Source organism: Mesitornis unicolor, unplaced genomic scaffold (assembly GCF_000695765.1).
Source record: "Mesitornis unicolor isolate BGI_N332 unplaced genomic scaffold, ASM69576v1 scaffold3217, whole genome shotgun sequence".
Lineage (NCBI taxonomy): Eukaryota > Metazoa > Chordata > Aves > Mesitornithiformes > Mesitornithidae > Mesitornis > Mesitornis unicolor.
Window position 1 is genome coordinate 1 of NW_010194144.1, and position 12,564 is coordinate 12,564.

At 46.8% G+C, this 12,564-nt stretch overlaps 1 protein-coding gene across 1 annotated transcript; it reads left to right on the forward strand.

The window, feature by feature from the left end:
• Nucleotides 1–4: 4 nt before the first annotated feature.
• On the forward strand, nt 5–10,113 carry LOC104535046 (rho-related GTP-binding protein RhoF-like; the record flags this gene model as incomplete). The annotated part of the gene is made up of 4 exons (XM_010187678.1): nt 5–50; nt 6,885–6,994; nt 7,673–7,807; nt 9,949–10,113. Coding segments are annotated over 4 exons (456 nt in total), but the record flags the coding sequence as incomplete, so codon positions are not given.
• Nucleotides 10,114–12,564: the final 2,451 nt, after the last annotated feature.

A 12,564-nucleotide genomic window follows, 5' to 3' on the forward strand; every position in this document is an offset into this window, starting at 1 on the left:
CGTGACGGTGGGCAAAAAGGAGGTGACCCTGAATCTTTACGATACCGCAGGTAAGGATTTTATTAGCTTTTTTCCCCCCGCACACTTTCTGTTTTCTCGATCCCAAAACTGCGAGAGGGCTTTTCTGTGCGGCCGCTGGCCTTGGGACCAAGCCCAAACCCAGCCCCCGGGTTTTCGTAATTTCAGACAAAAAAGCAGAAACTGCGTTTACCGGTGTAAAATGTTGCTCCTGTGAACGTGCCCGTGTTTCTGTTCCAGCAGCTTTTGCTGTGTCGACTTAAACGAGACTGATACCTGAAGACTCTAAAGCTGGACATATTTTCAAGCTGCTTTTCTACTAGCATACTTTTAGCGTAATATGACAATTAAAACTGGTAAAGTACAAACAAAAACCAACCGTTACCTGTTACATGCATAAATGTACCTGTCAGGAAAAAAGGGTTGCTCGCCTAATGGCAGTTTAGCCATGAACTCATTCATTATCTTAACAACCCAGTTTATTAACAAAATCACATCAAATAGCAAACATATCTGAAGGTATTAAAACCCAGTTCCCAGATGCAAAACATAATGCAGTCAACCAGGAAAATATTTTAATCTCCCACCATGTGTGATCGAAAAGTAAAGGAGAAAAAGGCTGGTTTGTGTTCAAAAGAAAAAGGCTGTAGCAGTAAAAGTTATTTGAAAATGCTGGTAGTTTGTTCGGGTTCATTTCAGGCACTTGTGGAATGGTTTGTGTTCAGCGCCTTTGGACTTTTGTTATCCAGCTGCACTCCTAAACGAACCTTAAAATTGACACATGCTCCGTTTCAGCTCACTGTAAATCATCTGTTTCAGTTCAAGCCTGTGGAGTCGTTCCAAATTTACACCGAGACAAATAAGAACCAAATGCAGTCCATATTCATTTTTAGTAGTAGTAAAACACACCTTCTTGCATATGGTATATGATACCTGAATAGAAAATTTTAAAGGTTTTTAATCTAAAAGTGAGTTTACTTACTGCAATATAGTAAGATCTTGAGCACGCAATTTGCCAATATATATTCTTGTGTTGATGTTACTGCTCTCAAGTCCAGTGATTTGGATAATACAGCTTTTGTTGAATGGCAAGGCTTTTGTGTCTGAAGGGAAAAGAAAAGGCCTGAAATCTGGTGTGAAAGAGGGATTTCCTTAATACGGCGTGTTGGCACAGAGAACTTGACACAGTGAACTTGTCGAGTTTTTACGTTTGCTCACTGTCAGCGTGGAATTCCTGCCTGTCACACAGGGATATTGGCTGACTTGTTTGAGATCAAGCTGGAGCTGCCACCGTTTGCCTCGGAGTCTCCTCCGGGCTCTGAGGAGCGTGGGCTGGACGTGGGAGCGGTGGTCGGTGGGGCAGGTTCAGTGTTGCAGCGCTCAGCTCTCACCAGTGCCCGGCTCCTTGCGTCACGCAGGGAGTTCAGCTCTGCACAATGCCCAGAGTCCCCAGCAAGCCTGGGCAGTGCTCGCTGAGCCCTGTGCTGGTGGCTGATCATAGGTTTGGGTTGGAAGGGACCTTTAGAGGTCATCCAGTCCAACCCCCCTGCAGTGAGCAGGGACATCCCCAACCAGATCAGGCTGCTCAGACCCCCATCCAACCTGGCCTTGATGTTTTTCCTCATGTTCACATGAACCTCCTATGCTCCAGCTTGCTCCCATTGCCCCTTGTCCTGTCATTGAACATCACAGAGCAGAGCCTGGCTCCTTCCTCCTGACACTCGCCCTCTTCAAATTGATCCCCATGAATGAGGGCACCCCTCCGTCTCCTCTGCTCCAAGCTAAAGAGATTGGCCCCGTCCAACCTGGCCAACCTTCAGGGATGGGGCATCTCCCACCTCTCTGGGCAACCTGTGCCAGTGCCTCACAATTTTTTATTGTAAAAAATTTCTTCCTTAAATCTAATCTAAATCTACCATTTTTAAACCAATACTCCTCATCCTATCAACAGGCCTTGCTAAACAGTTTCTCCCCAGTTTTACCCCATTTCCCTGTTCAGGCCTGTACCTTCAGCAGAAAGTGTCTGCCCTCCCACATTTAGTTCACAGCTCTCGGTGCTGTCTTGGCCCAAAGCGCTGTCCCATTGAAGAACAGTGGGGCATATTTTGTGTCTCATATCCCACTTTGGGAAGTGGAGATGGAGGCGTTCCCTAGTTGGCAGAGCTCTTTGCCACGAAGGGACAACTGCTTTCCATCCCTCATCTGGAAACCAGTATGTTTCACCTCCCAGAACAGTGCCATGGCCCCTAGGCTCAAGGCTGCTGACACTTGCCTCCTCCCTTCCTGGTAAATCGGTTTTGCTTTGCATGAGACGCATCAAGATTACTGGGGGAACATTGCCACCTTGGTTAATGCATTTGCTTCTGAGGGGGAAAGCCCTGAGTTTTGGTTCCGTTTCAGACCTGCTCACACAGTTTTGTTACAGATCTGTGTCAGACTAATTCATCCTGTTTCTGAAGCTGGAAGTTACGCTAGAGGAAGAACTCACTTGAGCACCCATTTTAATCCCATCCTGTTTTTATTAGTACAAAACCGATGTTGAACGCCTTAAGGGTTAGACTAGGAGCAAGAGTTGGGTCCTGTCCTCTGAGTTCAAACAGTGCAGTGAGAGGAGAGCAAGAGGAGACAAGAGGAAGCTGTTCTAAAAAGTCACTTCACGATGCACCCACTGCAGAAAGGACCTCAGTATTTTAATGCCACACTAAATAGAGCTGCTGTACCTCAGCATCGTGGAGGTAAAGGACAGGTTCAGCTCCGTGGGCTGTTTAAAGTTGGGAGGATTCTTTGTGTTGTCAAGCCCTCTGCAGCTTGAGACGTGGAACTTGTCCTACTTACTGAAGGAGAAGGACACACAGTGCCCAAGAGTCAAACATTTCAAGCTACAAAAGGTATTTTTTTCTTTAACAAGATTGCTGGTAACAAATGAAGTGAATGAGTTAGTCTAAATATGCTAGAATTATTATTTCTTGTGAGAGTTTAATACCACTCTGTCTTCCTCATCAGAGCCACCTCTTGCTGTTGCAGGAAGTTGGTGGTATACATAACGCAATGTGTAAAAGCTTTGTAATACCACTTGTCTTGTCTGCAAACAGGCTTTACAGCTGCTTATTCAAAGTTTCCATTTTCTTGCTGTGCTCTGTAGAGGCCAAGGAATAAGAGGTAAATTAACTGTAATTTTTTTACATCCTGAGGGAGCAGTGTTAGTTCAGACACAAGGTTCAATTTCCGGTGCTGTTTGGTGCAGGACTTTCTCAGACCGAAGCACAGAGCTCTGTGGGCCAGGGGAGGAAGTTGTGCCTCATCATTGTGGGCGCCCGCTCTGACTGGCAGGAAGCGCACACGAAGCCTCCGGCGGGGTTTTTCGGGTCTGTAATGACAGATGCACGGCAGCCTGAGGCCTTAAGAGACATTTCAAAAGCTGGTATATGCAAGAATAATTTTTCATAACTTTGAAAGGGAGGGCATGGTTGAGGAAGACAAAAAAACATCAGCAGACCACCTTTTTAATTGCAGCGTGGCCCTCTGCCCTAAGTGTTGTCTTTTACTGCCTTTATTGCTGCCAAGAAGAAAGTCTGTCTCCCAGTTTTTCCAAAGTTGAGTAGTGAAAAAAACATAACCATGGTATTCCCATGGAGCCTGCAGAATAACAGATCCAGGAAAACTGGGTGCATTTCTCCGTGGCTGTGAGAGCTCCCCATCGTGCAGTCCCATGTTGATCCTGAACCGCGAGCGTGGAGCATCATGGACAGTGTGTGAAGCATTACAGCGTGTGGAGCATTACAATGTGTGGAACATTACAATGTGTGGACATCTGTAGAAAGCGTTGGGCTGGTCTGGAGCGGGTGCAGGATGTTGCATTCTGCCTTGGCCACTGGTGGTTGGTGGCGATGGACAGCGCTGCTCTGCGTTAGGACGGCGGGTACTTTCCTAGGCTGGAAAGTCTTTATCATTCACTGCCTCCTGTCAATGGCAGCGGGTGCTGACTCCTTTAGGGACTGAGCAGTGCAGGGGCTGGCACATCTTTGGTGGGGAATTGGGGAAGGGGAGAGGAAGAGCAGGCAGATGTGAACACGCACGTGAGACCACCACCACCATGGCTTCACCTCCCTCGCTCTCAGCCATCACCTTGGTCCCACGGTGCTGTAGGGCCTGACCGCAGCAGCGTGGGTTACACAGCACATCATGGAGGCATGCAGGAGTGTCACCTCTGCAAAATAATTATAAATTTTAGGTGAATTCAGCTGGACAGAGCGTTTTCCTTAAAAAAAAAAACCCAACAGGATCTCTGATGCTACAAGGAGTTGAGGAAGGCAGAGGAGAGTCACAGGTGGGTTCACACGTAGGTGTATATTTGTCCGATTCTTCCTCAGCGTGCTTTTTGTTAACAGGGGACAGAAAACAGCTACCTGTGCTTGAGGAAGTGCACTCAGGGGCTTTACATATGTGTTAACTGCTTAGGTTTGGCCCTGTTCTTGTATTTTTAAACTCTTCTACTAGAAGACTGTTAGCCCATCCAGGAAAGTGTGGTTTTAGCTGTGTGTTCCAATCCCAAGCAAACAAATGTGTTTCTTCCAAGAAGGTCAATGCCATCCTGTGGTGTATTAGAAGGGGTGGTTGTAGGTCGAGAGAAGTTCTCCTTCCCCTCTGCTCTGCCCTGGTCAGACCACATTTGCAATAGTGTGTCCAGTTCTGGGCCCTCAGTTCAAGAAGGACAGGAACTGCTTGAAAGAGTCCAGTGCAGAGCCACAGAGATGATGGAGAGAGTGGAGCATCTCCTGCTGAGGAGCGGCTGAGGGAGCTGGGGCTCTTGAGCTTGGAGCAGAGGAGACTGAGGGGTGCCCTCATTCCTGGGGATCCATTTGGAAAGGGCGAGTGTCAGGAGGAAGGAGCCAGGCTCTGCTCTGGGATGTCCAATGACAGGACAAGGGGCAATGGTCCCAAGCTGGAGCACAGGAGGTTCAAGCTGAACATGAGGAAAAACTTTTTTACTGTGAGGGTGCCAGAGCATGGCCCAGGCTGCCCAGAGAGGTTGTGGAGTCTCCTCTGGAGTCGTTCAAACCCCTGGACGCGTTCCTGTGTGACCTGGTCTGGGTGATCCTGCTCTGGCAGGGGGGTTGGACTGGATGATCTTTCGAGGTCCCTTCCAACTCCTGATATTCTGTGATGCTGTGATTCCAAGGGGAACAGTCCTGTCTGCCTCACAAATACCTTGGAGGACCTTTTGATTTTACAAGCTGTGTTGGTAGGAGCTCAGAGGCGTGAATCTGACCAAGGAAAGTCATACACAGCACATAACGCTAGAGTAAGTTAGGAGGAAGAAAAATGTTTGGCACCTGATGTGTTTAAAGCATTTAGGGGATTGTCTCAGCAACAAAGTGGTAAATCGGTTGCAAACAAGTAGGTGGATTTGGGAGAGTAAGAAGGGCTAAGCAGTGCTTTTATACAACATGCATGATTTTGTCAATTGCCTATTATTTCTGGATTAAGCACCGAGGGATCAATCCTCCTTTACCCTGCACCTCGCCCACAAAGCTTCTTGTGGAAGCTCAAATAACAGAGTGGTCCAAACCTGGGATTCCCGTTTTACAGACATCTCTGACAAGCTCAGTAATGGCTTATCCAGTAGGTTTTGCCTTGTAATAACCTGTATCTAAAGCCATCATTTAAATTAAGGAAGGGGGCAAAGCATTGCAGAATTACTGACGTTCTGGTGCCCGCAGTGCTTCAGAGATGACCACGTTGGCTGGCGTGACGAGTGTGTGACTTGGGCTGAGCCTGTTGCCAGGGCAGGGATAGGCGGTGTGAAGTTGGGGTACACTGACATTTTCAGTGTCCCTTCCTTTGAAATAACCAATATAAAGATCTGAGCTGTGTCACGTCCCTGTAGGCAGCTTCTGGGCTGTGTGTGCCTTGTGGTGATGGTGGGGAGAAGCGGCGTTCGCTGTTCTTGTTTTGGAAGGGCAGTGCATCAGAGATGTACCCGATGCCAGGGGCAGCATTTGGGTGCAAACAGATCTTCCGCAGACTGCTTAAATCATGGTTTCTTCCTTAATAAGTCTCTAGAAAAAATCTCAAATTAAAAACATTGGGGTTTCTTCCTGAGCTGCCAACAGTATCAGTTAATTACTGCTTTCTTGAACTTAATCTCTCAAAACGAGACCCCTCGATCCCAGCATGGCCATTACTGCCAAGTCCTGTGTACAGCAAGGGGGACAGTACAGGTCTGAAGGAAATTACCTTCCTGTTGTCAGATCCTGTGCTAGAACACCCCTCACCAGAAGTAGGACAAATCCCTGCTTTTCCAAGAGAAATCTGCTCCAAAGACCAGGTGAGCCTGGCCCATCTGGTAAAACGGCCTGCGTGGTCTGCAGTGAACAGCGGTGCTGGAGGCACGGTGTGGTCATCGCTGCTTGCTCATTGGGCTGGGAAAAGCAGGTTTGCCACGAAGATTTTCACCTCTGCATTCGCATCCAGCAAAGACGGCGTTTCTTCTCCTCACCACATGGCACGTGCAGATGTGTTTGGGAGAATGGAGCCGCTGCCAGACTGCAAAGGTTTTAATCGATGACGGTCAAATTCCTCTGGCTGATTGTGCTTGTGAGCAGCAGCTTGGCAATCAGGGGTCAGAGCTGCCTCTAAGTACTTAGCAGTTGGACAAAGCAGGCTTTCTACTAAAACTTGCCCAGGGTATGCTTTATACTCTAAAGCAGAGTTTTGCCAGTGAAGAGGAACCTCCTGTATTTCAGGGAAGGAATTTTACATGTATAGAAAACTCTGCAATGTTCTCCATCTAAAGTGTGTGTCTTTACACATCATACTGCTTGTTAAGGAGTTTGCTTTTATCCACAACATTCTCTGTGCTTCAGGGCAGGAGGACTATGATCGGCTACGACCGCTTTCTTACCAGAGCACAAACGTCGTGTTAATTTGTTACGATGTCATGAACCCCACCAGCTATGATAATGTAGCAGCTAAGGTAAGAGCTTTTGTAATTGCTCCAACCCTTTAAATGAATTATATATGCCCGATACATAATAGATGTCAAATTGAAAATGCCAATGCTTTTGGTGTCCTGCACCACGGGTGCAAAACTGGGATTGATGCTACAGTGCCCTAAAAAGATTGAACACCAGCGGTGCAATGGCTGCGTTACCTGTAGTGGTGTCACACAGCCAGCACTGCACACAAGAATTCTAGGTTCGGGTCTGCTCCCATCACGTGTGTGTTTAACTGCAGGGGAGAGACGTCAGCAACCACTTGTCTGTGCTGGGGTTTCTGTAACACTCCAAAGTACGAGTTAGCATTCCTGTACATAGCACCAACAAAACACAGCGAGACTTGGTCCAAATTCTGCTCTTAAATAGGACTTTAGAGGCGCTCTTCTGAATTTAAGCAGATGTTAAGTACGTGCTTTGGCACAGCACCAGATGCCACCTATGTTTTTGTAGAGCAGCTGACTTTGGGTAGGACTTTGAAATGTTTCTGTAATGTAAATATTGCATGTTGGGCCCCTCCCGTTAGATTAACAACTTTCAAAACTCTGAAAGTGCAGCATATATTAAATGCTGGTTCTGTTCCTTGGCTTTATTGTTTGGATTTCAGAGGAAATGAAAAAAAAAAGGCAGATGTCAAAGTGTTGTTGTTCTCCCATCAGTGGTATCCTGAAGTGAATCACTTCTGCCGAGGCGTCCCGCTCGTGCTGATCGGCTGCAAGACAGACCTCAGGAAAGACAAGGAGCAGCTGCGCAAGCTCAAGGCTTCCAAGCAGGAACCCATTACTTACAGCCAGGTATGCACAAAGCAGTGCCCTCTTGGCAAGAGATCCAGCACACTCACTCCAGTGGCATTGGTCCTCACAGGTACAATCACAGAGACTCCAGAATTAGGTGATCACAGTGTCCAGATAAAGGAATTATTGGCGATCAGCACCGACAGAGGTTTCTGTAAGTCCTTTTTGGAAGTAGCCAAATCACCACCCATTTTAAGTACCAAAGTAAAGAGAAATTTGAAGAGGTTCTGCATATCTTGGGGTGTCTGAAAGGACAGTACTAGCTACGCCTTCTAGGCTTGTTACAAATCTGTGAGCCTTGACAAGTCTGTTGGGCACCCGTCATGACTTTTATTAGGATACATTGCTCCCATCGCTGGTACTTCGGTCAGGATTGTGACAAAGACTGAAGGTGCTAGGATACACATAACAGGATTGAAAATACCATTCTTGGGAAAAATGTGGTTTGCAAACTATTTTAAAATGAATCCTTTCAAGGACAATAGCAGAAACTTCTGTCAGGCTTCTCTAGCATGAGCAGCTTTTTTTTGAAGTCTCTAATCTAAAAAAAAAAAAGTAGATATTATCAAATGTTTTAAATTTAAGTATTACAAAGCGGTGAGACTTAAGAGTGCTACAGGACTGGCACAGCTGTCCTAGGTACAGCAGAAACAGTGGTGGAACAGCTTGTCCCATGTCCCACCAGACCTTACTGCTCTGGTCTCCCACTTTTTGTTTTTTCGACTACAAAGCCATGCTTCTCATCTCAGAGCAAGAGCAGCGGCTTTCAAACCGTTTGGGACACAAATCTAGGGAACAAGGTTAAGCACACAAAGACCTTGACTGAATCGCTTCTTTTTCTAAACGGCACCAAAAGAAACTGCAACTGCTTCGCCACTAAGCCACGCCGGGACTTTCAGCTTGCGCACGAGATGCCCGTCCTGCAGCTCTGTGGACAGCTGCAGATTGTCCCTCATTTGCATCAGTAACTCCCATCGTCACCGTCACACGCGAGGTTCAGGGCAAGCAACAGACAGGCTTGGCGAGCGTGCCAAGGCCTCATGCAGTTAAAGTCCAGGGCCCACATTTTGTGATGTTCCTGTGCGAACCCTCCCACTTGGTTTTTCTCCCCTTCAGTGTACGCTGCCTCGGTCTTTTACAGCTGATGGCATCCTGAGTCACAGGACGGGATGCTCCCGATGCTGGGCACACAGGAGCTGCACAGTGCCTGCCAGCACTGCAGCTTTGCAGACAGCTGGAAGGAGAGAAACTTTGCTTAAACACGCTGAAGAAAACCCCCTATAGAAACCTGAGTGCTCAAGTGACCCCGCTGCCAGGGCTTGTAATGGAGAAATGCTGAGTTCGGGAGCTGCAGGTTGCAGACCTGGAATTCACCCTCCAAGGCTCACAAGCATCAAAAGCGGGGGCTGACCCTGCAATGGCAGTAAAAGGATCACAAGCAAAGTAAGAAATCACGTTTTGTGTGCAGTGATTTCGTGACCCGTTCATGTCTACGAGGATTTTGGCCGAGCCCTTGTGATGCTCCAAAGGAAAAGGCAGGGTTCCTGCATGTGCACCAGCAAAACAAGGCAGGACATTGGTCTGGATTCTGCTCTTGCCTGTGACATTTGCATGTGCACCAGCAAAACAAGGCACGATATTGGTCTGGATTCTGCTCTTGCCTGTGACATTCGTTACTTAAGGTGACAACGTGTAATAGTTAAGGTCAGGCCTAGAAAAAATATCTCCATGTCAACATCTTATCCTCACTTAAGAATCTATCGTGTAATAGCTAAGGCCAGGCCTAGAAAAAATCTCTATGTCAACATCTTATCCTCACTTAAGAATCTACACCTCAGCATTTATTTTACACAAATTTAATACTGAGAATATTATTATACTTTCAGAAACCCACATCTTAAGAGTCTCTAATGCACTGAACTGTTGGGACAGGCTTTAGATAAACATAAGGGAAAAAACCTAGTTTATTTAACAGTGCCTCAGTTTACTACCAATGCCACTTACACCCTAGCAATACTCACAGACAGCTTCTTTCTTCCTGACCTCGTACCATGGAGATGTTCAAAATCATTCCTTTGCATCTTGGCTTCCTGCTCTCATATGCTGGGTTTACATCTCTCCTTACCTCTTGTTCTTCCCAGGGTGAAGCAGCGTGTCAGCAGATTAACGCAGAGGTTTATCTGGAGTGCTCAGCAAAATGTCGTGAGAACATAGAGAAAGTTTTTAAAGAAGCTACAACCATTGCGTTGAATGCCATGAGGAAAGCCAAGCGCCAGAAGAAGCGGAGAGTGTGCTCAGTGCTATGATCTGGACTGCAAGAGCATTGACTGCACGAGAGCCAAGTGACTCAGGTTTTAAAAATAATACAGACTGTTATTTTTATTACACATTTTTATTCCTAGAACAAACTTTATTTTCAAATTTTAATTATTTTTAGTATTTTTGCACTTCTTTTGCACTGCTCTCACAGTTTTCAAAGCTCTTTATCAAGGTTATCCAGTGCTGTGTGCCTTCTTTGTTCATCTGCCTTTCGTGCCTATCTGCAAGTGACCACCAGTCAGGTCTTGGATTTGCTATTTAAATTGCAATCAACAGTCACTGCTACTGTATGACTTAACTAGTGGGGTTTTTCACCTCTGCAAAAGAATTGTGGCATGTTATAGCTACAATTTGCTGTCTTCTTCAAGCAGAAAAGCTGAAGAGCCACATCTTTGAGAGGTGATGTTAGAGCAGCTCATCAGGCACCTTTGAAGAGACAGAAGTGAAGTTCTGTCTGAACGTTTTAGAATAAATGTACTTGGTGGCAGTGAATGAGCGAGCCTTGAGCTTCCCCCGGAGCGCACAGACGCAGCATCCATCACTGCCCGTTACAGCTCTCCTCATGGCCTGCTGCTGTCATAACGTGGGGTTTGTCATGGAAACGCACGGGTCGCTCCAGTTCAGAAATGGAGTTTCATGGAAAATACTACATTTACAGCACTTGGAAGTACTCCAAGCAGCAACTACGTGTACCGTGAAGTCAGTTTTACACAGACTTACATAGCTTATTTAATACATGACTGATGCAGATATTGGTGCGTGCTAGGGGAAATACTAAATCATGTTCATTAACTGATGAAATCATCTCTACTGCTCTAAATTAAACTTTTCCCTGTTGCGATGAAGGTGTCAGTTGTCTGTGGAAGGATGAGGGATGCTCCCAGTGCAAAACCCAGTACATTGCCTCAGATCTCCTTGTTCTGCACACCCCATCTAGCAAGACTTCGGGAGCAATCACCAGTTTAGGGCCTTTACACAAGCCAAACCTGTGAGGGAGAGGAGGTTTCTGCAGTTGCTGAAAGCTTTCTGTGTAAGGCAAACCACAGCACGTACCAAGGGAGAACACCCAGGACTGGTGTAACGGTAACAGGACACAACCTTCTGCCAAAAAGTTGCGGTGATGCACGCCTGGAGTCTGCAACCATTGCACACAGAGCCTGGTAACTGTACATCATACAGAGTTCATGCAGCTTTATCCTCTGCTGGTTACATGACCAGCTGGTGAGAAACCCTAGTTTGGAGTCAGCCATTGTTACTATTTCACTTGCAGGGTAGAGAGCTTGATCCTGGAAATCTTTACTTGGTTTGATTTAATTAAGGTTTGTGAATTCCTGTGAGCTTAAAATGGAAAATTAACAAAAAACTTCAAGTTTGTGCACATCTTTGACTATAGAAAATTCTTGAAGACCTGTGCAGCCCTTTCTCTGTGAGAAGACATTTGTCAGTAGAAGACACAGAGCCACCCATCACCTTCCCCAGTACAAAACTGAAATACCAACGTGCAGGAAGTCACTGTGCTTACCCGCAGCTCCACGGTGGGAATCTTTCCGGCTGTGTTCATCTGGGTTTCTCATGCTGCAGAACTCGTGTTATCACCACGTGCAGTGCTCCCCACCCCTGGAGAACCAGGTCCACTGCTCCCATCCAGCAGGTTCCAGCATCACTCTCAAAATAACACAATTTACGTTTCACAAGCGGAGAGTTCAAAGGATAAAAATCCCCAGCCTCACAGGGTACACAAAAGTCAACAGTTAAGGTACAGCCCAGCTAGCGTCCAGTTGTTAAAAATCTGCAAATGGCAATGTACTGTTTATGCCCACAGGACAGCAGTGCTGTAAAGGTAACGTTGCTAGGCTCACAGCAACAGAAGAGCTGATGAAACCATTTTGGGTTTGTAGTGCATGGGTATTTCTTCACGAGCATGCTTACCGGGAAAAGGGCATCGCTTTCAGATCCCCCTCTGTTAAGAGCAACAGAAGAGCTGATGAAATCATTTTGGGTTTGTAGTGCACGGGTATTTCTTCATGAGCACGCTTACCAGGAAAAGGGCATCGCTTTCAGATCCCCCTCTGCCAATGCACGTGCCCGGTTTGGGCTTTGTGCTTGCTCCAAGGAGGCCTTCCCTGTGGGGATGAGAGGCTGACAGCACCACAGGGGTGCAGGGGCACAGCCCCCTCACCGAGTGTATTTGGGTGCATCGGTGTAAGCAGCACGAGGAGCTGAGCAGGACAGCAGTGTTTGTCCTCTGCCACCCTCCCCAGCGAGGGTTTACATCCTCTTCTTATGGGTACAGGCACAGCATCCACACAGCATTTCACGTTTCTGCTGAGCCCCTCCTCCCCTTTCTAGAAGGGCACTGGGAGTAAAAACACTGGAAACAGAACCCAAAATGTAACTGCGCTTACTGACACTGATCAAGGCCCTTTTAAGGAAAAACA